This window comes from Myxocyprinus asiaticus, chromosome 3, assembly GCF_019703515.2.
Source record: "Myxocyprinus asiaticus isolate MX2 ecotype Aquarium Trade chromosome 3, UBuf_Myxa_2, whole genome shotgun sequence".
NCBI classification, from domain to species: domain Eukaryota; kingdom Metazoa; phylum Chordata; class Actinopteri; order Cypriniformes; family Catostomidae; genus Myxocyprinus; species Myxocyprinus asiaticus.
Window position 1 is genome coordinate 65,147,521 of NC_059346.1, and position 27,979 is coordinate 65,175,499.

General features: G+C 40.4%; 1 protein-coding gene across 2 annotated transcripts in view; it reads right to left on the reverse strand.

The window, feature by feature from the left end:
* Positions 1–27,979, reverse strand: part of LOC127426139 (G-protein-signaling modulator 1-like) — a 69,682-nt gene that overhangs the window by 16,777 nt on the left and 24,926 nt on the right. For both annotated transcript variants that reach the window (XM_051672719.1, XM_051672710.1), the window contains exons 8-11: positions 19,408–19,516; positions 18,375–18,489; positions 10,499–10,569; positions 9,972–10,121 (exon numbers count right to left, since the gene is read on the reverse strand). In XM_051672719.1, coding sequence (XP_051528679.1) covers positions 9,972–10,121; positions 10,499–10,569; positions 18,375–18,489; positions 19,408–19,516 — 445 coding nt within the window. The remainder of the gene's footprint in view (positions 1–9,971; positions 10,122–10,498; positions 10,570–18,374; positions 18,490–19,407; positions 19,517–27,979) is intronic.

The following is a 27,979-nucleotide window of genomic DNA, read 5'->3' on the forward strand; positions in this document are numbered from 1 at the left end:
CTTGAGGGGAAGACGTACGATCTTGACTCCCAGTAGTGTTCACAGACTGTGATCCCTGGATGACTTCCTCCTTAGCCCTGTGGCAGTTGAGTTTGCGGAGAAGCTGCTGGCTCAGTAAGTGTGCTGGTAAGGCCATGTATTGAGGTAGGTGCTCCGCATGCGGTGTTTCCCCATAGGTAACTCCATGTGTTATATATTCCGTAAAATCGTAGCCCTCTGCTCCAGTCACCATGCTTGTAGAAACTCCTCCCCCCTTAGGTAGGACCTACCATGTGACTCTCCACATGACATACTTCCGATAAGACTCTGTATGACCATGTGATGTATTTCCACTTGAAGTACCCCCCCCCCTTCTCTGGGCGGGATGTGGTCTCCGCAGTGTCTTCCCCTTGGGAGTGACACCCCCCCGACGTGGACACTCGCAGATCCCAGTCCGTTAACAAAATTCCACTCTTTTTGGGGAGAAAAAAGAGGGAAAAGAGGCCTCGGCTGGGCTAGCCTGTCCCTATTTGTTGAGCAGTCGACTAGTTCCTGAAGGACCGTTCGACGCTCATAGCACTGGGGGAGGTTCCGTGACAGCATGATGCGCTGGCTACGAGGCACACAAAGGTCTGCCCGTCTCGCACCGCCAGTCCACGTAACACAGTTCAGCTAGTTGTGGCATTTTGTATAGGGACCCCTAGTGTCACTACATCGACACAACGTCGAGTGAGTGACAGATAGGGAACGTCCTGGTTACTTTCGTAAACCTCCGTTCCCTGATGGAGGGAATGAGACGTTGTGTCCCTCTTGCCACAATGCAGAACTACCCACTGAAATGGCCGGGACCTGGTCTCGGCTCCTCAGCACAAAACCTGAATGAGTGGTTGCATGCCAGCTCCTTTTATGCCCCGGGGGAGTGGCATGTAAATTCCACTCGCCAATTCTCATTGGCCCTTTCAAAAAAGCAGAGGTGTTTGGGGCTCCCAAGAGTGACCCCTAGTGTCACTACATCGACACAACATCTCGTTCCCTCCATCAGGTAACGGAGGTTACAAAAGTAACCAGGACGTTTTGTTTACAAGAAAAAATATTGGTAACACTTTACATTAATGTTCCCTTTGTTAAAGGTTTATAAAGGGGTTCATTAATGACCAATAAGTAATATATGAATGTATTATAAATCATTTACATTATATGCAGTTATAACATCATAAATAAAAAGGCCAACTGTCATGTCTTGCCTAATAGTGAACAATTTTAACTTACATGTTATAAATGCTTCATAACACTTATTCAACATTAGTAATATATGAAAATGGGAAAGTTGACACATACTGTTTGAATCATTTATTAATGCGTTGGCAACATTAGAAATCTATGTACATACAGATCAGTATGGTTTGATGGTTGTCAGGCTTTATTAGCCTATATGATATCTTCTGTGAATGAGCATGAAGATCTGAAAAGTGTTTTTGCAGAGGACTTTTGGACAGGTATCTAGGACTAGGTAAGTTGGAACAGCTCTCGGAGTAGCACCATTCTTTTGACATTAACGTGACAAGGAAAGTGACATTACAGACATTACAGTAATGAATATAAACACAAAGTGACATAATCCCTCCTTTATCTCACTGTGATAGACTATTTTTGCTGCGTTTTGACATAAATCATGAATTAGGGCATTTTATGTTTTAGATTAGTATAAATACGAGTAAGTGTATTTATTAAGCATTTATAATATGTAAGTTAAAATGCTCACTATTTGGCAAGTATAGCGTGAAAGTTGCTATGTTAATGCATGCTGCTATGCCTGCATATCAATTATTTATAATGCATTTGTAAATGACTTATTTGTCATAAATGAACCCATTTATAAAGCCTTAACAAAGAGAACATTAATGTAATGTGTTGGCAAAATATACATACCCTTAAAACTAAATAAATTTAATCAATCAATCAATCAATCAATCAATCAATCAATTTATTTACAGAGCACAATAAAAACAAAAGTAGTTGACCACTGTGCTGTACAACCATAATAAAAGAAATATCACAAAAATACATCACATAAATACATCACCAAAATACATTAATACAGCTATGCTGTACAAACCGCAATGCAAGATAAAGAGGTACATCATAGCACATACATAAGTTTACACCTTTGGACCCTAAGGACAATCGTAAGCCTGCACAAATAGAAAAGATTTTAACTTTGATTTAAATTCTGATTCTGTCCAAATTTCTCTAAGGGATAATTTCCCTTCGACATCAGTCTAGACCTAGGAACCATCAATAATCTCTGATCAGATGACTTTAGACGTCTAACAGATGTACAGGTGCATCTCAATAAATTAGAATGTCGTGGAAAAGTTCATTTATTTCAGTAATTCAACTCAAATTGTGAAACTCGTGTATTAAATAAATTCAATGCACACAGACTGAAGTAGCTGAAGTCTTTGGTTCTTTTAATTGTGATGATTTTGGCTCACATTTAACAAAAACCCACCAATTCACCCTGTACAACCAAGTTTCAGATGTGATGTCATGCAACAGATTCCAAGAACTGCTGAGATCGTTACATTTTGTCAACAACTTGACAGTGCCAGAGACAGAAAAGACAGACAAACTGTGGAGATGATCCCTTTCAAGGGGAAATTCAGTGGCATAAAGCAGTATCTGCGAGGAAAGCCACACCCGCGGGGGTTCAAATTATGGGTGAGAAGTGAAATCTCTAGCATGGTCTGTGATTTTGAGGTGTACCAAGGCAGTGTCAATGGACATCGAGCCAAATCTGACCTTGTATTGTCAGGGGATGTTGTGATGAAGCTTGCTTCCATGCTTCCAGAAGGGCAGAACTACAAAATCTATGTAGACAACTATTTCACCTGCATCCCATTGGTAGTTCAGCTCCTTTGTCGTGGAATTCATTACATGGGAACAGCCAGACAGGTACGCCTACCCAACTGTAACCTTGCAGACGAGAAGAGCTTGAAGAAGAGTGGGAGAGGAAGCTTTGACTTCAGAGTCGAGGGGAACCACAACATCTGTGCTGTCAAATGGTTTTACAACAGGGCGGTGACACTTGTGTCATCCTTTGCTGGTCCAGAACCTGTGCAGAAAATTAAATGCTGGGACAAAGCCACCAAAACCTACACTGAAGTTGAGAGGCCTTACATTGTGGGAACTTACAACAAATTCATGTGTGGATTTATTGGATTCATTTGCTGCCAAAAATAATTTCCGCATAAAATCGTAACAGTGGTACCTGTACATCTTCTGGCACACCATTATTCTCGCTGTGATCAACGCCTGGCTCCTCTACAAACAAGACTGCAAAGCGCTCAAGATTTTGCCAAAAGAGATGCTGGACAGGAGACAGTTTCAGGCAGAACTAGCAGATTTTCTTATCCTGGTGAGAATGCATTTCTGCTATTTACTGTTTGTAATATGTTTAATATTTCACTGTTTATAACATATCTGACTTGTATCTTAATGTATTTTTGACATCTTAATTGATTCTGTTCTAATCCAATTCAGGTGAACACAACTCCAATTAAACCAAAGAGAGGGTGACCATCTTCAGCCGGTGGCAGCCCAGTAACACAGACGGTGACATCAAGGAGCCCTTTGAATGCTCACAAGAGACCGTCCTCAGATGGGAGTGAACCAAACGGGACCCCAGCTAAGAGGCCATCTGCACACACCCCAGTGGACGTGTGGAGGGACATCAGTGAAGACAACAAGAGGACGCTGCAGACTCTGCAAAAATGGTTACACCAATACTCTATGCCGCAAGTGCAATGTTCATCTTTGTTATTTGGAGGACAAGAACTGTCTTTGGGATGACCATACCTGAACTTTGGGACTACCATACCTGAACTTTGGGACTAAGTCTAAGTTCATTTTGTAAAAACATTTTTTCCTGTTTTCCTATATTTTTTATTAATAAATAACAATTCATAAAAAATATGACTGTTGTGTTTTTATTATACATGATATATACAGTTATGGGGCTACATAAACAATCAACTGTGCAAACGAACACTTAGTTGTTCTGTATATTTGTTCAGACAATGCAAGTACAAATACAGGATTTCTGCTGCCCTCCCTGACCACAGTTGTAATATTACAATGTGTCATTAAAAAATTACTAAAATGTAAAAACTTTTAAAAAACTTTTTTTTTCTGCATCAGAGGCCTCCTACAACAACATCTGAAAGGTAACATTTTTTTTTTTTTGCTCATTTATTTTAAAATTTTAAAAGGGCAGACTCAGTACTGTATGTTTCCTAAACCCAGGCTGAAGTGTTTCAAAGGTACTATTTAACTCTAAAAAAACTTGAACAACCATCTTTAAAATATAGAAATAAAAGGTAAATTGGAAATTGGTATAAAATTAGATAAGACAGTTGAGTAAAGATTTTACTTTTTCAGCAGTGGCTTAACAGTTGCATGTTTAAGGTATTTTTGGACAATCCCTGTATGAAGACACTTATTTATTGTTGCTAAAATACTTGGCCCAACAACATAAAAACCTGAATAAGAAAATGTGTAGGGATAATATCATACAGAGACATAGTAGTGTTGGGCCTCATGTATTCAGATATAAGACAAAGGCAGGTCTAACACAGTCGTAAAACCTAACTCAGGCCCCCACATACCAGGTCATAAATTATACTGATAAAAACTGTGCCAAAATCAAACAAAGGGAGTCCAAAACAGACTACAAATCCCATGAAGCCTTGCTCACTAAAGGATCGAACTCTCAACTCCTATTGGATGAGGCACACGACAGAATGCACCTCAACCATGACATCATCAGGAGTAGAAATACCTCTGAAATGCTTCCGGGATTTGCTTCCAGCAACTTTGCTCGCCATGTGTAGACGCAGCTCATCGCTGCTCTCAAGTGCAGCCTCGTGGCACAAGGAAGTAACGTCCGACTTGAAAGTGTGGCCATACAATCTCCATCTCGCTGGATGAGTTGAAATTACTCTGTGTTCCACTGAACACTCTAACGGATCTGAAGGAGACCGCCGAGCAATCTGCATCTTCATCTGTTTGCCTGCAGAAGTGAAGAGAAAAGATTTCTCTTCCCTCTTCATTCAAGTCAACGTCGCTGATTTCTCCGCCAGCCCGCCGAGAATCAGCAGCTGTACTGCCCGCCGACAGAGCGAGGAAACATCCTCCCGTGATCACCCGAGCCTTGAGGAACTGAGTCGGAGTCAAAGGACGGATGAACACACATTCTGCATCCTTATGCCATTCAAGAGGTTTACGTCTGGGCAGAGATAGAATATTATAGTGTGTTATTCCTGTGTATCAAGGTTATTGCTTGTACAGCTTACGGACCGCCATGTCCGCTCATTATTAATACTCAGGGTATTAATTATCACGAATTTGATTTGCTGTATTGTGGTCCAAACAAATTGGACTGTTGTGCATTTCCACCATCGCGGGTGAGACCGGCAAACTGACTTTATCCATTAAAGAATCAAAGAATGCGGGACAGTTTACGAGCCGTCCACCGCGTCTCTGAGTGATCAACTAACAGCTGCTTTCTCTCCCACGATCGCGAAATCGGCTTTGGGGCAGTCACTTAATTCTCTCTCTCTCTCTCTCTCTCTCTCTTGTACTAACCACACACACACACACACACGTGCGCGATCCCTCACAAACATTCTCGGACACATTTTTGACTAGTAGATAGCTTCATGATAAAGCTCAGCTTTGTCCCTAAGCTATCGTACAAGCGGATACATACGGTAACTGGTAGACTCCATTGACTGGTTTCTCTCCGCCCACATTTGCGGCCATATTCCCTGGCCAGAAGTCTCGCGTGACATACTCTCCACGAGAGTCACGTCCGCCATTTTGAGCACGTACCTCCTCACACACACACACTCATGTATTATGGGATTATTTTGATTTCCATATCTAATCATGTCACTGTTTAGTTTGTAGTTGTAAGTCGGAAGTTTATTGACTGCATTTTATTAATTATTAATTGATATTACTGCATAAATAAACATTGTTATATTACAAAGAGAAGAGTTTTGTTTTGTTTTGCATACACCTGTGTCATGCTGACGGGATGTCAGTGCTCGGATTCAAGCCTTCATTCATTGTTTTTTTTCCCGAAAATCGATATTCTTCGGATGTCGATTTTCCTAAGAAAACAATCTAATATTGAGACTGTTTTACTATCTGGTTATTAGTCCCTGATTCCAGGGTGGTGCCCTGTCAATGTTAATCCTTATTAATATTCTATTGATTTTTGATAATTTATAATTATCTTTGATGATTGTTGAATTTGAATGATCAATAAGCTAGTGTTAATTTTAATTAATGTTTCATTGACGTTAACAATTAACAATTATCTTTGATAATTGTTGATTTAAAGGATTAGAAAAAGCTAACATCAATGTTCTATTGATTTTAATAATTAATAATTATCTTTTGATAATTATTAATTATTGCTAATAACCAAACCCGCTCCTAAACGTAGCACACTACATTTACTGGAGCCCCATATGAGGTTTTAATGAGTTAAGATTCAATTAATTAATTTAAAAATGAATTAATAACTAAAGAAATAATTACCAATTATTTCTGATGGTAACACTGATCTAAACAACCAGTAAAGCCCTACAGTAGGTTTTAACTGCTTAATTAAATCTTGACATGAGTTTAAAGAAATTGACTCAAATTCTTTAAAAAATGATTTACAGCAAGGAGGATCAGATGGATCATAATCTGAAGGTACAATAAACTGTCTAATATCAGTTATTTTATCTGTGAAAAACTTAAGAAAACTTTCATACACTGTAGCTGATGCATCCAAGTGAACAGTAACAGGAGGATTAATCACAGAATTTATAGTGGCAAAAAGAGTCCTAGGTCTATAACAATTTGTTGCTATAATATCCGAGAAATACTTAGACTTTGCAGATTTTACTGCTTTCTGATATCTGTTCAATGAGTCACTCAATATTTCAAAGGACACTTGTCCACTTTCATTCGGCTTTTCGACAGGCCCGTCTTAGTGCCTGTGTGGTGTTATTTAACAAGGATCAGACTTAGGTTTTTGTTGTTTTTCTCTCAATTGAGCTATAGAGTCCAGGATGTCAGTACAGATAGAATTAAACATCACAAGGTGTTCTTCTGAATTTAAATTATTGGAAGGGCAATCAAGGTTATAAATTTGACAAGCCTCCTTAAAAGACACTGAGAAATCACCACTAGATGTAGAACTGAACATGCAAGTCCAGTGTACTGGACTCTTGGATTTTGAGATTTCATTTAAAAAAGAACAGGTAAACATAACAGGCTTATGATCAGAAAAGCTTAAATCACAGATTTTAAGATCACATATCGAAAATCTGTGTGACAAAACAAGGTCTAATGTATGACCTTGTTTATGAGTGGGTCCATGCACCATTTGGATAAAATCAAAAGAGTCAACAAGACTAACAAACTCCCTTGCCAATGGATTTGAGTCACAGCAAACATGAATATTAAAATCCACCTCAATCAAAAGTCTATTGTACTTAAGAACAATTTGTCCTAAAAATTTGAAAACTCATTTATAAAATCCTTGTTAGGCTTCGGCAGACAATACACCACTGTGATCGCTATTTGATCCTTGTCCAAGTGAAACAGGAGTACTTCAAAGCTTGAAAACAATTCCGTTTTAAAAGTGAGTTAAATATTCTCCAAAACAGATAAGGTTTTTAAGGTTAATGCTCTATCGAGTTGCAAATCACCTTACAAGTCATACGCTGTAGTAAAATGTCATAAGATAGCATTGTGTGAGGAACTGGATGAAAGTAAGTGTTTATGAACTGATAATCTGATGTTTTACTCATGATTTGTGTGAAAGAGAATACAGTTTTAATTCAAGATATATTCTCTGAAAAAATATTTCAACACAATTGCACAGTTTTGCATAGTAAATGTTGTTTGCTTAGTCTTGTTTTTAGGATGTTATCTTTGACCGAAAAACAAGACAAAAATACTGATAAAGAAAATAATTTGTTGTGTAAAAGGACTTCAACAATACAAGTCAAAGCATGCAGATAAATTCTCACATTTTTCCTTCACAAATGTCCATATGTTTGTCATTCTTCTGCTCATAGTAGAGAGTCCATCATGAAGTCCTCAGTCTCCAGTGTCTCTCTAAACCCTTCCTGCACTCTCTCTGTCTGCCTGTCTCTCTCATCCTGTTCAGCTCTTAAAGCTGTCGATGCATTTACTTCAATAATTCAGTTACACTGAGCGTGTGAGAGAGACCAAGAGTGAGAGAGAATGGGTCTTTGACTAAATAACATCACGGTTTCCATAGAAACCCCATGACCCAGTGTTGTGGCCTTTGGTCAAATGCACAAACCCTAAAAAACATGCACACATGGTATGTGTGTGTGTGTGTGTGTGTGTGTGTGTGTGTGTGTGTGTGTGTGTGTGTGTGCAGGGTCAAGGAGAAAGATATTTTTACAAACCCATGAGAATTAATACAAATTTTAGTACTGTAGCACAGTGAAAGACTTTCATCTGACACAAGATTAAAGCTTTTGGAATATTTGAATGATACTAATTACGGAACATCATATATGAACAAACTCTACACAGACAATTGCTGCTATTATTATTATTCTTAGTGAAGGTTTTGAAAATTGCTTTAAAGAAAATAAGAGCAATAATATAATATAATATAATATAATATAATATAATATAATACAATATAAAATATAATGTCATGCAAAACTATAGTCCAGTTTATATACTAAATAAGGACTATAATTAGCCAAAAAAATGACTAAATGTTTGAATTAATCAATTAAAAATATAATCCAAAGAGTGTCTATATACCTTATGACATTTGACTGACAGACTGACCATCTGCAAAATGTAAAAAACTGTGGAAATATTAATAATTGCATTATTAAAGTGTAATATTGTCATATTCTCTTGATTGTGTGAGCAGCGCACATGCAGATGAATGCACTAAGCAGCAGTGCAGCCATGTGTATTGATTCACAGTGAAACACAAATCGCTGGTGATATCAGGTAAAATCTTCATTGAAGCACTTTACAACATGGATTCAATTAAAGCCTGAACACAAGCACATCTGCTTGTTCAGCTTGAGCTACGATTTCAGCTAAATAAAATCATCAAACACTCATGTAGTAACTGTACAAAAACCACAGCATTACATACTGGATGGAAGAGTAGTCCCCATTTATTATTACATTTTAACGGGTTATATAGACTAAAAAAATCTAATTGTATCTCATGTATTTTAATTAATTTATTTTTTATTCTTTTGTTTATTTTTATTTTTTGCCTTCCTTTGGAAAATGGAAACTTTTTTGCCAACTATACAGTAGAGTAGATATAAATACATAGTTGATGAAGGTGTTATTTAATGCAGCTTTTTATTAACATGCACTTCGTCATTTTCTCTCCAGTTGTGAAGTGATTGGATCCAGATGCTGTGTTAACTAGGTATTTTTCTTTATTTACCTAACATTGTTGGATAATTCCAAATGCGTGTGTGCATGAGAGAGCTCACACTTATCCAAGACCTTGAGAAAAGGGCACCCTTTAATGCAGAAATAACGTAAAAGTAACTGATGACAGAAAAAACGAATATAATGATTGTAAGATAATGATTTTTTTAGCATCTGATTGGAACGCATTATTTACCCTGCGGTGACACTTTACATGGCCATGATAGAAACTATAGTCAAAAACTCCTACTGTTTGACACATTTCAACTGGTATATCAATTTTAACGGTTTGTCACCCACCCCTAGCTGTAACCACATTTTAATATTGGAGATAATAGTTTAAGTATCGACTAATGAAAAAAAATTATTTGTTAAAACAATGACATAAAAAATGTAATAAAAAAAGCATTTAATGCATGAATGTTTCCATTTCCAAAGAATGATCCAGATACATAGACAGTTAGAAAGACACTCACTGGAGGTGTGACATGAACGGTGATGTCATCCGTGTCTAGAGGTGAGTCTAGCCACTGTCTCTCATCAGATGACTGACTGTCTGTGTAACCTTTCCTTCTGCTGTTCCTTGACCTCCTTGATACACCATCAACTTCAGGACCATCTCCATTCTGCAATCCACAACACAACACATGAGCATGTACGCTTATGACAAAATTATAATAACTGTAAGTGATAATAAGCGAAGCAATAGTAGTATTTCTGTATTACTGGTTCCTACACACTGTACGACAATGAAGTACCACATGGCTTCTTGTTGTTCCTGGAAAAACATTCCTATCAACCAGTCAGATTTGAAAGTTACATTTAGGGTTAAGCAACATTATTCTTACCTACAATTTCCCTCTAATTTAAGAGGTAGTTAATTGCTATGGTTAGGGTTTAGGTCAGGGATAGTGTTTGTTTGACAGGAATGTTGTTCTAGGATGAACAAAAGATATTTACTTGGAAAAATTATGGTTACCAAATTATATAATAAAGATTGGACCTTTTCAGTATTGTATTTCCAGAGGTCAACACTGTCCATACTGTTCTTTTTGGTGAACTTTGGTCTGGCACCTGTCAGGAGAACACAAGGACAAGATGTTAAGGATCATTTATGTAATACTAATTACTAACATGGCATATTAACATTCAGTTACTTCATTAAGTAATTGCTGCATTACTTGAACATTATTTTGCCTTCAAACATGTTTATGAGAGCATATTCATTAGAGATGAAGAGAGATTGTTTGTGTTGCTCTGCGAATGTCAGCAGATATTTGTTTTAGCAGGTTTTTGGGGTAGACCACTCTCTTCTCTAGTAATTTGACTCATAGTCTTAATAGTGTTAGTGTGTGACTCACAGGGGCCCAGGTCAGACTGGCTAAACTGACTGTCTGCTAGCTGAATGTTGAACGTTACACTTATACGGCTTTTTTATGACACTACACTCAAAGCACTTTACATAGTGAAGAGGGGACTCTCCTCAACCACCACCAGTGTGCAGTATCCACCTAGCTGCCTTGATACAGTCACACAGGTCATATAATCTACAAAATATAGAGACTGTATCACCATATATCATATAGAGGCTGTGTCTGTTCCCCAAACTACCAAACACAAAACCTTTAAGTCATTAAGAAAAATTTGTATTGATGTCAAACTAGAAAAAAAAAAAAAAGAAAAAAAAAAAGATAAATATTTAATAAAGATAGGGCTACTAAACATTAGACCTCTTTCATCCAATACACTAATTGTAAATTACATTATTACAGATCAAGGATTCCCTCTGTTTTACTGCAAACCTGGATAAAATCAGATGAATATATTAGCTTAAATTAATCTACTCATCCAGGTATTTCTGAAGGGCCTGAATAGTTGAGGAGGAGGCATTGCTACAATTTCCAGTGATCTTGGTGTAACTCAGTGATAGCGCTTAATTTGACATTGTCCAATATAAGTAAAAATTCTCTGTCATCTTTTGCTCTTGCTACCAGAGGGTGGGAAGTAACATGCTACATTTACTCCATTACATTTACCTGAGTAACTGTTTGGGAAAAATATACTTTTACGAGTATGTTTTATGGTGGGTACTTTTCACTCTTACTCAAGTAAATTTCTGATAAAAACAAATGTACTTTTACTTCGTTACAATGGGTAACGTTCCTGTCGTTACATTACTGGTTTTAATTTAATAAGTGTTAATAAATGCGTAATTTATTGAGATTTTTGAATGGGACTTCACAGCTGCACGCTGTCACACGAGTCGCATCCAACATAGCAAGCGCACAAAACAAATATTTCTTCACTCCACAAAATGCCTTCATTTTACACCAAGACATGGATATATTTCAAGATTAAAAGTGCAGCTCCAACTTAAGAAAACATGGTGAGGTATGTTTTAGAGATTGTGACAATGTGGGCTTGTCTGTGTCATAGTGATACTCATTCATTTTCAGTGTGAATCTGTAACTGTGGGCTCTCATGACCTCAGTTTCTAAGTTTGCATTTTTATATCAGCACTGCAACATATCAGTGCCTACTGTATAAATCCTTGTAAACATCTGCATTAAGTGCAAATGTTTTGCCCTGCCTATCACGATTGTGAGCATTTGTGCACACGCAAGGTTGGCGCATGCACAGCGTTTGACAGTTGCGGGTGGCTTTGTCTTATGGACAAGCTTCCAAACACAGAGATACGGTGCAATTTACCCTTGGTGTACAGAACTAATTATCTAAATGACCGTCACTGAACTAAATTCACGCAGGACGAAAAATGCTGTGAAATAATGACAGAAGGCATGAATAAAGCATGATCTTGCTTCAGTGTATAATTACACATTTTTCACCGTAATAATTACTAGAAAAAGGTTTCCGAACTTCTCTTCTAATTGACAGATTCGTCCAAATCTGAGAAGCATCCTTAAAGTGATAGTTCAGCCTTTAATTAATATTATATCATCATTTCCCACCTTCATGAACTTCCAACCCCGTGAAACTTTCTGTATTCTGTGGAACTCAAAAGATGTTAGACAGAATGTTAGAGACTGACAGTCTCAGTCACCATTCCCTTTCAAAATATGGGGGGGGGGGGGGGGGGGACATGCAGTGTAAGTAAATGATGATTAAGGCTAGCATTCTGTCTAACATCTCCTTATAGGAATAATTTTTCCAAAATTGAAAATTCTCGCATCATTTACTCACCCTCATGCCATCCCAGATGTGTTCATTCTTCTTCTTCTGCTGAACACAAAGATTTTTAGAAGAATATATCAGCTCTGTTAGTTTATACTAGAATGCAAGTGAATGGGTGCCAAAACTTTGAAGCTCAGAAAGCACATAAAGGCAGCATTAAAGGAATTCAAATGTCACTGGTTCAATCTGTCTTCAGAAGAGACATAAGTGTGGGTGAGAAACAGATCAATATTTAAATAATTTTTTACTAATAAATCTCCAATTTCACATTCTTCTTCTTGTGTTTTTGGTGATTCAATTATTTGTGCATATCGCCACCTACTGGGCAGGGAGAAGAATTAATAGTTAAAAAAAAAAAAAAAGGACTTTATATATTATAAAGTTATATATATAAATATATATATATATATATATATATATATATATATATATATATATATATATATACACTATATTGCCAAAAGTATTCGCTCATCTGCCTTTAGACGCATATGAACTTAAGTGACATCCCATTCTTAATCCATAGGGTTTAATATGACGTCGGCCCACCCTTTGCAGCTATAACAGCTTCAACTCTTCTGGGAAGGCTTTCCACAAGGTTTAAGAGTGTGTTTATGGGAATTTTTGACCATTCTTCCAGAAGCGCATTTGTGAGGTCAGACACTGATGTTGGACGAGAAGGCCTGGCTCGCAGTCTTTGCTCTAATTCATCCCAAAGGTGCTCTATCGGGTTGAGGTCAGGACTCTGTGCAGGCCAGTCAAGTTCTTCCACACCAAACTCGCTCATCCATGTCTTTATGGACCTTGCTTTGTGCACTGGTGCGCAGTCATGTTGGAACAGGAAGGGGCCATCCCCAAACTGTTCCCACAAAGTTGGGAGCATGGAATTGTCCAAAATCTCTTGGTATGCTGAACCATTCAGAGTTCCTTTCACTGGAACTAAGGGGCCAAGCCCAGCTCCTGAAAAACAACCCCACACCATAATCCCCTCTCCACCATACTTCACAGTTGGCACAATGCAGTCAGACAAGTACCGTTCTCCTGGCAACCGCCAAACCCAGACTCGTCCATCAGATTGCCAGATGGAGAAGCGTGATTTGTCGCTCCAGAGAACGCGTCTCCACTGCTCTAGAGTCCAGTAGCAGTGTGCTTTACACCACTGCATCCGACGCTTTGCATTGCACTTGGTGATGTATGGCTTGGATGCAGCTGCTCGGCCATGGAAACCCATTCCATGAAGCTCTCTACGCACTGTTCTTGAGCTAATCTGAAGGCCACATGAACTTTGGAGGTCTGTAGCGATTGACTCTGCAGAAAGTTGGCGACCTCTGCGCACTATGCACCTCAGCATCCGCTGACCCCGCTCTGTCATTTTACGTGGCCTACCACTTCGTGGCTGAGTTGCTGTCATTCCCAATCGCTTCCACTTTGTTATAATACCATTGACAGTTGACTGTGGAATATTTAGTAGCGAGGAAATTTCACGACTGGACTTGTTGCACAGGTGGCATCCTATCACAGTACCATGCTGGAATTCACTGAGCTCCTGAGAGCGGCCCATTCTTTCACAAATGTTTGTAGAAGCAGTCTGCATGCCTAGGTGCTTCATTTTATACACCTGTGGCCATGGAAGTGATTGGAACACCTGAATTCAATTATTTGGATGGGTGAGTGAATACTTTTGGCAATATAGTGTATATATATACATTTATCTGTTTCTCACACACACCTATCATATTGCTTCTGAAAATCACTGGAGTCGTATGAATTACTTTTATGCTGCCTTCATGTCCTTTTTGGAGCTTCAAATATCTGGTCACCATTCACTTGCATTGTATGGACCAACAGAGATATTCTTCTAAAAATCTTCATTTGTGTTCTGCAGAAGAAAGAATGTCATACACATCTTGGATGAAATGAGGGTGAGTAAATGAGAGCATTTTAATTTTTTTGGTGAAATATCCCTTTAATTTGAAGTTATATGGGTTTGGAACAACATGGTGGTGAAAGATGACAATTTTCCATTATTAACAATAATATTAATAGTATTATTATTATTATTATTATTAATCATTCTGTAATGCATGTTAAATGTGTATCATGTACTGGAATATAGGAGAGTAAACATCCATTACGTTATATGTAAAAGTAACTAGTTACTCACTACTAGAGTATTCTATTTATTGGATATTTTCTTACTCTTACTCAAGTAATTTTTAACATTATTACTTTTACTTGTACTTGAGCAATTTTTAAAAAACATTTTTTTTTTTTTTTTTTTTCAGTAATTACACTTTTACTTGAGTTAAGTTTTTGGCTACTCTACCCACCTCTGCTTGCTACTGTATACAGACCCCCAGGGCCCAATACAGACTTCCTTAGAGTATCTGCAGATTTGCTATCAGATCTAGTAGTTACTGTGTATAGAGCTTTAATTGTTGGTGACTTCAACATTCACATAGATAATGAAAATTATACATTGGGATTAGCATGTATCAATATTCTTAACTCTTTTGGGGTCAGACAAAATATGACAGGACCAATTTATTGCCATAATCATATGCTAGATTTAATTCTGTCATATGGAATGATTCTACATATTCTACAATTCTGCCACAGAGCGATGACATCTTAGATCATTACCTCGTCTTTTGTACGCTGCACTTAGGTCACTCAATCTACAACACGTTATCAATAGGGTAGAGCTATCCTTTTAAACACTAAAGATAGCTTTACTAATAATCTTCCAGATCTGTCTCAAATACTCAGTATGCCACAAAGTTTGAACGAACTTAAAGTAGTCACAGAAAATATAGATACAGTCTTCTCTAGTCCTCTAGACAGTGAAGGGGTGTGAAATGATAGTGATCACCGACAGATAGTGAAATGAAACCTGTACTCGTCCCGTCCCCGAGACCATGTGACCGAACCCTACCTGACCCAAACGGCAACGTCAGATTTCAAGCCCGAACCTGACCCAAACCCGAAATTGATCACTCTCTTTATAATTTCTTCTCAAACCAAGTATTGTTGCAATAGGCTGTATTTTATGTAAGCATCGTAGGCAACATTCGAAACAGTATTGTAACAGTACACAGTTTTAACAAGGCATGGCAGCTCCTCAGCACACCAGAGCAGAAGGGAAAAACGTTGGCTTACTGTTTGTCAAGGCCGAAACATTGTTTAGAACAGAACAATGTGGAATTATGTGTTACAATGAAACAGTCACATGACATTCTTTGCAGCCTGAACTTATTCACAAATAGTATGTAATTAAAAGTATATTTTAGTCTAACTTTGCAAACATTTGGAGTTTTATTGTCATGTCCAGCTGGATAAGGCCTGTAGTCCAGTGAGGTCCTTCTCAACCTTGATGGAAAGATAACCATCTGTTCTTATTCATTTTTTACCATTGTTCACCATGAACACCATGACACTACCTCTTTCAGAAGTGTAGAGTCATTGATTTTAAAAGGTTTTGTTAGCTCTAGAGGACACTATTGTAGGGGAATACAGCTTAACCTATTAGAGAGATTTGTTTGTTCAGTGTAGACCAGGAGTCAAAATTGAGTTTCAATCAGTTGAGAAAGAGATTAATGAACTAAAGACAAAGTTCTCTCAAAGTAATTATATGCACTTGCAAAAAATTTTAGATAATCCATTACAAGTACAGAGTTCTGATAGGTGAACAGTACAGACCTTTCTAGACACTTCCAAACATGGAGTTCTGTTCTGGTACGTGAATGCGATCATTCAAAGATTATTTTTACAACACAAAGTCAAGTTGTTAAACCAATTCTCCTTTCATATACCCTTGCCGTAGGAACTGGCTTAGTCAAATGACTCTGAAAACTCCAAACAATCTCTGCAATAACATCATTACAAAACAATTTGTTTTCTTATAAGATTCATTCAAGAATTTATTTTTTTTATGAACGAATCAGCAAGTCATTTTCAAATCATTTTTATTTGTATAACACTTTTTACAACAGTCATCATTTCAAAGCAGCTTTGCAGAAAATTATGCTTCAACAGAAAAAGCTGTAATATAGTAATGCAGCATTAGCACTAGCACTCTAATCAGAGTATAGAGAGCAGTGCAGGGAGCAAGTTGTGCTTGCTGGTTTGGCTTCTTTTGGAAATATTTTCTCTGGCAAAGAAGACAAGGATGAACTAACTGACCGATTTTTATCTGAAACACAAATTACTCGATGTTTACCTGTTTGTTGTATAACAAAGCAATATCAAACTTTTATATAAAAGCAATATCAAATGTATTGTGCTGTTGGTCTGAATATTAGCATGTGTGATATTCAGAGAAACAACACTCTTGCTCATGTAATATTGCCTAAGCAACATTAATTACACAAATGTGTTTTCTCTAGAAGTGGGTTTGTTTGTTGTTTTCAAACACCCAGTCCAAAACCCTCTTAAAGCTGAAGTTCAGTGTTCAGATACTTTCTCCTGTCTCAGCTTAAAGTGCAGAGACAATGACAAGCAAGCCATTTGTAGGTTAATTTATTTTTTCAAAATATTTAAACTATAAAACTGTGACACTATAAAAATTGCAATGTTTGTTTTGAGCGACCCACCCAACACAACAACACTGACTCAACCAATGGCGTGAGTTAGGTGGCTGGTTCGATCAACAGCAGATGGGGGGAGTATTCAGAAAAATATTTGAATACAGGGTCTAGTAGGGTAGAAATTATGCTGTGATCACATCATGTCGGAATTACAGTAATTTCGAAATGGCAATGCGGAGATTCTACTTGGAGCTGCACTCCAATCTCAAAAGATATTAGTTTTTATGGCAACACTCATAACATAAAAACAGCTTTGTTGTTGATAACAGTAAATCACAACATTCATTCATTAATTACCTCATTGTTGCTGTAACATTTTTAAGAACAATAATAATGGTATAATAAAATGGAAATTTTAAGGAAATATGTGATTACTACCCACTGTTGAGGCCGCTGCCATTTTCATTTTTTTTACAAGACTTAAACACTTTTTTTACTCTTTTTACATTACGTGAATGCATCATTATACATTCCAGCTTTAAATGAGATTTTTTTTGTTGAACTGAAATTCCAATATAAACACAAACTGCAACTACAATTACAATTTATTAATAACAATGTATGTTGGCCAAAACAATTATTTGATGTTACCATTTACATTTTTGCTGTTTCATGAATCGTTTTAAGTTTCATAATTGTTTCACTGTTTAGCTTTTGCTGAAAACCCATTAAATAGCATATAAATATGTTAAATACTAATATTTTTGAAAGAAATATATATATATATATATATATATATATATATATATATATATATATATATATATATATATTTTTTTTTTTTTTTTTTTTTTTTTTTTTTGAGATAGTAGATACTCAAATACCAATAAACAGTGGGCCGCCATTTGTGACAACTTACCCCGTATAGTGTGACAACATCTGTCAAGAAATGTCTGTTAAATGAACTGGATCTTGTTTTCCTGGGCAATAATGGTGGAAGTGCTCATGAAATTTTACTTTTTTATATAGTCAAGGTCTGTGTTTCTACAGAAATAACCCCCCACCCCCTGAGAAATATTCACTGGAGTTAAAAGTGTGACAACTAGCCCAGTCTCTCCTATATGTTTCCCGTGTAGTTACTTAAAAGGTTTCCTGTCTTACCCTGCACTGTAAAATCTGAGTCAGATGGAGAGAGATCGGCCTCCTTCACCCCGAGAGCTTCCATCAACTCCTCAACATTCATCCTGGCCGTCAGCTCACCATTCCTGTCCCCAATCTGAAGGAGAGAGAGCAAAGAAAAGGAAAGAGTTGCAGGAATAGTTCACCCAATAATGTAAATTATCTCATCATTAACTAACCATTATGTCGTTCCAAACCCGTATGACTTTCTTTCTTCTGTGGAACACAAACAAATATTCCATACAAGGAAGGTGCATTTCTGTTTTGTACTGTCAATATCCAAAAAGGACAAAACAGCACCACAAAAGTACCATGAAAGTAGTCCAAATGACGTGTGTGCTATATTCCATGTCTTCTGTTGTCATATTATAGTTTTGTGTGAGAAACAGACTTTTCACAGATAATCTTAGCCTTTGTTATAGTTCTTAAACGTATCTCAGACATTCTGACTAACATCTCGTTTTGTGCTTCATAGAGAAAAAAATTAAACAGGTTTTAAGCTACATGATTATCATTCAGCCATGAAACTCTACATGACCCAAGCTAATAGGTCCTCAGCCAATCATATTTGCAAGTAAGCTGGTTTCATTGCAGCGTGGTGCAAGATTTTTCTCTCTGAAACCCTCCCCCTCTCTCAGCACCACCTGTCTAGATCTGCTGCAAGGGAATTGTAAGTATGTCTAATTGTGAAGCAGCATAAACATCTCTTACATGCTCAACACAGCATGTGTTTTTGTTCAAGCAATCTAAATTCCTCGTTCTTGCTCTGATGTAGCAGTGTAAGCAGATCTAGTCTGCCAAGGCCTAACCTACAAACATGGCATATTCATTATAACCCCCTAAAATTATTCAGAGAGTTTTCATGACTGAAATGAAAGTGAGTAAATGATGGCAGAATTTAAATTTTGGGATGAACCATACCTTTAAAGATAAGCATAGATTAACGATAAGGAGGAGAAGTGGGGACTGTTGCTGGACATGTCCAACCTAACATGAAAGCACAGTTTGTGCTCACCTCTCTGGAGATATCCAGGTGTTTTCGGGCGTAGTGTAAAGCCTGACGGTTGTTTCCTAAAGACACATAAGCATTACCCAGACTCCAACATGCCCGGCCCTCTCCAACCCTATAGAAGACCAACAACAAAGAACCATAACATTTATTGCTCTTGTTGATGTTGCACTTTGATAACTCTGGAGACTTTTTGCCCCATTTTGTTTACGTATTGGTCTTTGCAAGAAGAAAGATTCTGTCAAAGATTAGTTAAAATCAAGTCAAATAATTTTTATTTGTATAGCGCTTTTCACAACACACATCGTTTCAAAGCAGCTCAACAGAAAATCATGCATTAACAGAAAATTAAACTGTAATATCTATAAAGTCTTAGAGTCATCATTGTGTAGTTTGATTAAATATGATTATAAAATGTGTATAAAAATAAATTAATAAATAATTAAAAAATAATTGTATTTAGAACCCCAGTGAACAAGCCGAAGGCAACTGTGGCAAGGAACACAAAACTCCATAAGATGTTGGTTAATGGAGAAAAATTCACATAGATGCATTGTCCTTTGTTAGTTGGCTGATGAAGGCTTTTGTTGGCAATTAATTGATACTAGTCTATGTATTCCATTTCAAGAGTGTAGTCCATCAATAGACAAAGGTGATGCAGACAGAGATCAATGAGGTGCATTGCAGTTCAACTGGCAGGTCATTTCGGTGAGGTTCTGTGGGGTCCATCCTAAGTCCAAGGTTCAGGCAGTGGCATATGAAGTATCCGATGTCTTACAGTTGGAGTTGGCAGCAGTTCATCCGCTGAAGTCCATCGTAAAAGACTGAAGTGTTGTCTGGCTAGCACTGGCTGTAGTTTGTCATCATCACTCAGAGACACGTAGCAGTGGAGTCCGACAAGATGCAGGAACGGAGCTGGATCTGGCCAGCTCTGGTAACCTCGGAATATGAATCCTGAGGTTGAGACAGGGAAACAAATAGAATATTATTAGAATATATGCCATTCAATTTATTGCAGAGTTATAGTTGTCAGAAATGTTTCTGAGAAATGTTTCTGGTTCCAGCAGACCTAACTAAAGCAGCCTAATTGTGAGTTGATGGATAAATTAGGTGTATGCCTGGCTAAATAGATGAGTCTTTAGTCTAGACTTAAACTGAGTGAGTGTGTCTGCATCTCGAACAATGTTAGGGAGACTATTCCATAGTTTAGGAGCCAAACAGGAAAAGGATCTACCTCCTTTTGTGGATTTTGATATTCTAGGAACTATTAACAGGCCAGCATTTTGTGATTGTAATGAACGTGATGAATATAGCGTGACAGAAGGTCACTTAAGTACTGTGGAGCTAGACCATTCAAAGCTTTGTATGTAGTTAACAGAATTTTAAAATTAATACGAAATTTAACAGGTAGCCAATGTAACGACGATAAAATGGGGCTAATATGATCATATTTCTTGGTTCTAGTCAGCACTCTGGCAGCTGCAATTTGAACCAATTGAAGTTTATTTATTAAACTTGCAGGACATCCTCGCAGTAATGCATTACAACAATCTAGTCTTAAGGTCATGAACGCATTAATTAGTTTTTCGGCATCAGCACAGAGATCATGTGTCGTAACTTAGCAATATTTCTGAGGTGGAAGAATGCTGTTCTACAAACATTGGAAACTTAATTTTCAAAAGACAGATTGGTATCAAATATAACACAAGTTCCCTATTTGTCACTCACTCGAAGTTGTGTCGATGTAGTGACAATAGGGGTCACTCTTGGGAGCCTGAAACACCTCTGGTCTTTGATAAAAGGCCAATGAAAATTGGCAAGTGGTATTTGCATACCACTCCCCCGGACATACTGGTATAAAAGGAGCTGGTAAGCAACCACTCATTCAGATTTTCTCTTCGGAGCCGAACGGTCGATGTTCACTGAGCTGAGTTCCACGACTGTTCATTCACCTCTGCTGGATCTGACAGCACATTTCAGCAGCTTCTCCCTCCTCTGCACTGGTGCACTGCAGAGAACGCCCCTGGGCGCTTCGGCAGAAATAAAAGAGTATATTTCTCTAAAAGTGCGGCATACACTGAACGTCTTTTTAAAGATGCGTCTTTTTAAAGATGCCTTTCCATTTGTGTGTTATTCCTGGTTGCGGTCATTATCTCTTGCCTTCTGATGGTCACGATCGCTGTCTTTCGTGTCTGGGCGCGACCCATGTGGAGACAGCGTTCGTGGATGGAACATGACCATGGCAATGTTCCGGTCGCGGCTTGCCTTCGTAAGAAAGCAAGCCACCCTAGCGGCTCCCCGCCTCGGTCCTTCTACCTACGGGTATGAGGCCAGCGCGGCTAGCACTGGGGGCGATTTGGGGATCAAAATGGGACCACCTCCTCCGGGTATCCCCCCACGGACCTCCCATTCCCCAGCATGCTCGTCTGCCCCAATCGGGCTTCCGGATGAGTCCGCCGGCTCGTCTCATGGCGAGTTCGACCTCTTGTTCGGAGCTCGCGAAGCCGATGAGCTCTCGAGCGCAGCATCGGAGAGCGGGCTCGTCCAGTCGGATGCGGAAGCCTCAGCTGGGCTCCCCCCCTCGGGTACGGTCGCCCAGTCACAGGCTGACGTGGAGATGACAGACATGCTTTCCCGGGCAGCCGCGAGCGTCGGGCTAGAGTGGAACCCTCCGCTCTCCCCTGAACCCTCGCGGCTCGATGATTGGTTCCTGGGCTCGTGGTGCCGCTCACAGCCACACCCCAGTTCCTTTCTTCCCAAAAGTGCATGAGGAGCTGACAAGGTCGTGGGAGGCACCTTTTACTGCCTGGACCCAATCTTTCAGCTCCCCTGCCCTCACTAAGCTTGATGGTGGGGCAGCCAGGGGCTATTCAGCGATCCCCCTGGTGGATAAGGTGCTCACGGTGCACCTATGCCCGCAGAGTGCCGCCACCTGGCACGGGCGTACAAAGCTCCCGTCCAAGGCCTGTAGGTTTACGTCATCCCTGATAGCCAAAGCCTACAGTGCCGCTGGACAAGCCGCCTCCACCCTGCACGCCATGGCTCTCCTACAAGTCCACCAAGCCAGGGTGCTAAAGGAACTGCACGAGGGTAGTTCCGCCCCGGGATTGATGCAGGAGCTGCGCTCGGCGACTGACCTCGCTCTCCGGGTGACAAAGGTCACAGCGCGGTCTCTCAGGCGGGTGATGTCCACCTTGGTGGTCCAGGAGCACCACCTTTGACTCAACCTGGTCGAGATGGGAGAGGCCGACAAGGCACGGTTCCTTGGTGCCCCCATTTCCCAGGTTGGCCTGCTCGGCGACACCGCCGAGGACTTTGCCCAGCAGTTCTTGGCGGTGAAGCAGCAGACGGAGGCTATCCAGCACATCCTGCCCCGGCGCAGCTCAAGATCCCGCACCCCGCCTGCTTGTCGCAAAGGGCGTCCCCCTGCTGTGACTGCACCGGCTCCGCCGCAGCCCACCGCAGGAAGCAGACGCCACCGTCTAACGGCCGGCCGCCAAGAACCCACGAAAGGCTTCGAAGCGCACCTGAGACGGGTGACCAGGGGACGACGAAACCCACTGCTCTGGAGCTGGTAAGCAGACCATTCCATCCCCTGATGTAGGGCCAGGAGGAGAACCTTTTGTTGCCTTTTCATTTAATTTTGCCGCATGCTCAAGTGGCTGCGGTACTCCAGAGTTCAGCAAAAGAGTGGTTTCCTTGTTCCCTGGGTCACATACCCGGTGTGCATGGCTGTCATCGTGACCACCATCCACCATTCATTTTGGCAAGTTTGGCACTCCAACGGTGGTCTCCCTGCCCCTGCGTGCCCAGCTGTGGCACAAATCCGCCCCCGATGTGATAGTCTCCACGGGTCACAAGGACAGGCCTCTTCCTCCCCTGTCCCAGGCTGTCCGGGGGTGGTCACAAGGAGCCAGGTAAGTGCTTCGATGTCCCTGAACTCAGCACCACCACGACACAGTGTGGCACCTCAGGCTCCACCCTGCTGCGAGGCCCCACCCGCCGGTACATCCGACATGACTGTCCCCTTGGTCCCTCTTGGCCAGAGCTTGGATGCATGGCATGCGCTTTCCAACCCGTCACGATGGCTGGTTCGGACTGTCTGACTCGGCTATGTAATTCAGTTCGCCAGGTGTCCGCCCAGGTTCAGCGGCATCCACTTCACCTCGGTAAAGGGCGATAACGCCGCTACCTTGCGCGCGGAGATCGCTACCCTCCTACGGAAGGGTGCCATAGAGCCTGTCCCTCTGGCCGAGATGAAGAAGGGGTTTTACAGCCCCTACTTCATTGTACTGAAGAAAGGCGGTGGGTTGCAGCCAATCTTGGACTCCCGTTCAAGATGCTGATGCAAAAACGCATTCTAGCGAGCGTCCGGCATCAAGATTGGTTCACGGCGGTAGACCTGAAGGACGTGTACTTCCACGTCTCGATTCTACCTCGACACAGACCCTTCCTGCGGTTTGCATTCGAAGGTCGGGAGCATCAGTACAAGGTCCTCCCTTTCGGCCTGTCCTTGTCCCCTCACGTCTTCATGAAGGTTGCAGAGGCAGCCCTTGCCCCATTAAGGGAAGTGGACATTCGCATCCTCAACTATCTCGATGATTGGCTAATCCTAGCTCACTCTCGGGATGTGTTGTGTGCACACAGGGACCTGGTACTCTCGCACCTCAGCCGACTAGGGCTTCGGGTCATCTGGGGAAAGAGCAAGCTCCTCCCGGTTCAGAGCATCTCTTTTCTCGGCTTGGAGTTGGATAAGGAGCACGCACAGTCGGTGCTGACCTGTTTGAAGGCGTTCAGACAGAAGACAGCGGTTCCACTGAAACTGTTTCAGAGGCTCCTGGGGCATATGGCTTCCTCAGCGGTGGCCACTCCATTCAGGTTGATGCATATGAGACCGCTTCAGCACTGGCTCCAGACTTGAGTCCCGAGATGGGCATGGCACCACGGGACACATCGCTTGGCCATCACGCTGGTCTGTCACCGCCTCTTCAGCCCTTGGACCGACCTCACATTTCTACGGGCAGGCGTTCCCCTAGAGCAGGACTCCAGGCATGTTGTGGTTATGACAGACGCCTCCAAAACGGGCTGGGGCGCTGTATGCAATGGGTACGCAGCCATCGGCTCCTGGATGGGTCCGTGGCTACGTTGGCACATCAACTGCCTCGAGTTGCTGGCAATTCTGCTCGCCCTGCGGAGGTTTCGGCCATTGATCCAGGGCAAGCATGTGTTAGTTCGGACAGACAACGGTAGCATATATCAACCGTCAAGGCAGTCTATGCTCCCATTGTATGTCACAACTCGCCCATCCCATCCTACCCATCCTACCAGAACTCACACACATAATTAACACATCTCTACTTACAGGCACTTTTCCCACTACATTTAAGCAGGCTCGAGTAACCCCACTGCTGAAGAAACCCACACTTAACCCCACACAAATAGAACACTACAGACCAGTCTCTCTCATCCCATTCATGGCAAAAACACTTGAAAAGGCAGTTTTCAATCAAATCTCTGCCTATCTCTTACAGAACAAGCTGCTGGATGACAATCAGTCAGGCTTCAAAAGTGGACACTGCACTGAGACTGCCCTGCTGTCTGTCACTGAGTCACTGAGACAGGCAAAAGCTGAATCGAGATCATCTGTCCTGATTCTGCTGGACCTTTCTGCAGCCTTTGACACAGTCAACCATCAGATCTTACTCTTTACCCTCTCCTCGCTGGGCATCACAGGAACTGTGCTTGATTTGTTTAATTCCTATCTCTCAGGTAGGTCCTTCAAGGTAGCCTGGAGAGGTGAGGTATCCAAGCCACATCAGCTACTTACTGGGGTACCTCAGGGATCAGTGCTTGGGCCACTTCTCTTCTCTATATACACAACATCACTGGGACCCATCATTCAGGCACATGGTTTCTCTTACTACCTCTACGCTGATGACACGCAACTCTACTTGTCTTTCCAGCCCAACGACACCACAGTGACAGATCAAATTTCAGCCTGCCTGGCAGACATCTCGGCCTGGATGAAGGAACACCACCTGCAACTTAACCCAGCCAAGACTGAACTCCTTGTCTTTCCAGCCAACCCTGCTGTTGAACACAACATCACTGTGCACCATGGTGCAACTACAGTAACGCCTTCAAAAACGGTCAGAAATCTAGGGGTAACCATCGACAACAGACAAAATTTCACAGACCACATCTCAAAGTCTACTCATGTAGATTTACACTCTACAATATCAGGAAGATAAGACCCTTCCTCTCTGAACATGCCACACAACTGCTTGTCCAGTCACTTGTCATAACTAGACTGGACTACTGTAACATTTTCATTGCAGGCCTCCCTGCATGAGCAATTAGACCCCTGCAAATGATCCAGAATGCAGCAGCACGTCTGGTCTTTAATGAACCAAAGAGAGCACGTTACACCACTCCTTGTCTCTCTCCACTGGCTGCCGGTTGATGCACGTATCAAATTCAAGGCTCTGATGCTGGCATACAGAACAGTCACTGGGTCTGCTCCAGCACACCTAAAATAATTTATGCAGAGCTACGTGCCCACTAGAAGCCTGCGGTTGGCTAAGGAACGTCACCTTGTTGTACCAACACAAAGAGTCACTAAAACACTTTCCCGGACTTTCAGCTTCATCATACCACGATGGTGGAATGACCTTCCCAACTCCATCCGTGAAGCTGACTCACTCTCTGTCTTCAAAAAATGACTAAAAACACATCTTTTCCATTAGCACTTAACTAGTCATTAATAAAAAATAAAATAAAAATTCTTGTTGCACTTTTAATCTGTTTTGAATACTATTCTGATGCTAGTGAAACTTTGTAGTATGGCACTTTTTCATACCACTGTCTCCTTAAGATGATTTGCTTTTGTTTTCCTCTTTTGTTAAGTCATTTTGGATAAAAGCGTCTGAGCTGCTCTCTTGAGGGCATGAGTGTGATCACTGTACCATGATGCAGGGCTTTTTTCTTGAATTTTCTTTTAAAGCAACATCAAGAGTGCTTTAAAAGACTTTATTTATATTTTCTGTTATTACATCAAGTTCTTATAGACTTTTTGGCTTACTGAGTATATGAGATTAATCTGGAAGGTTAATGGTGAAGCTATCTTTAGTGGTCAAAAGAATAGTTCTACCTGAACGATAGCGTGGTGTAGATTGAGTGGCATTAGCTGATCGCAGCAAACAAGAGACAAGGTAATGATTTGATATGTCATCGCTCTGCGGTAGAATTTCTATAGTATCAACATCAACTCCATATGACAGAATTAAATCTAGCGTATGATTATAGCGATGAGTTGGTCCTGTCACATTTTGTCTGGCTCCAAGAGAGTTTAGAATATCAATAAATTCTAATCCTATGTGAATGTTGAAGTCACCAACAATTAAAGCTCTATCTACAGTAACTACTAGATCTGATAGAAAATTTGCTATATCACCATGGAAATCAGAATACAGCCCGGGTGATTAATATACTGTAGCAAGGGCAAAAGAAGACAGAGATTTTTTATTTATATCTGATGGTGTCACATTAAGCATTTATTAGTTCAAAAGATTTAAACTTATATCCTGTTTTCTAAGTAACACCAGAAACTTCTCTGTAAATTGCAGCAACACCTCCTCCTCGACCCTTCAGATGAAGCTCATGTTTATAACAATAACCTGGGGGAGTAGATTCATTTAAACTAATTTATTCATCTGGTTTAAGCCAGGTTTCAGACAAGCAGAGTGCTTCCAAACTATGATCTGTAATAATTTGATTTACAATTAGTGCTTTTGTTGAAAGAGATCTAATGTTTAGTAGCCCTACCTTTATATGATGTTTATCTTAAAAAAAATATATATATATTTGTTTTTTTTTTCAAGTTTGACCTTAATCAAAATTTTCTAAATGATTTAATGAATGGTTTGTGTTTGGTAGTTCTGGGAACAGACACAGTCTCTATATGATATCTGGATGATACAGTCTTTATGTGTTGTAGTTTATGTGACCTGTGTGACATCTCAAGGCAGCTAGCAGACGTTCAGATTAACCAGTTTGTCTGCTTTCTGACCTGGACCCCGGTTAGTCAATTACTATCACTATTAAGACTATTAGTCAAATTACTAGAGAGGAGGGTGGCACCTTCCCTTGAGGGATGGAGTCTGTCTCTCTTTAGCAGGTCAGATCTACCCTAAAAACTCCAATTGTCTATAAATCCTATGCTATTCTCCGGACACCACTCTGGACATCCAGCCATTCAGTGACACTAATCTACTATAAACCTCGTCACCACGACGAGCAGGGAGGGCGCCAGAGCATATTACAGTGTCTGACATTGTTCACACACCTCTTTAATATTATCTTTAGTGATCTCTGACTGGCAGGCATCGCATATACATGAATAACAATTTTAGAAAATCCAGCCAGCACTTGTAAATTTGATCTGATGTCAGATGCCCAAGCCCCCAAAATGCATTTAACAATAGTGGCTAGAGTCTTATTTCCACGTTCCTTACAATAGTATCACCTTTTTTTCAACATGATTCTCAATGGGTGCATCACTGAGTGGGGAGAATCGATT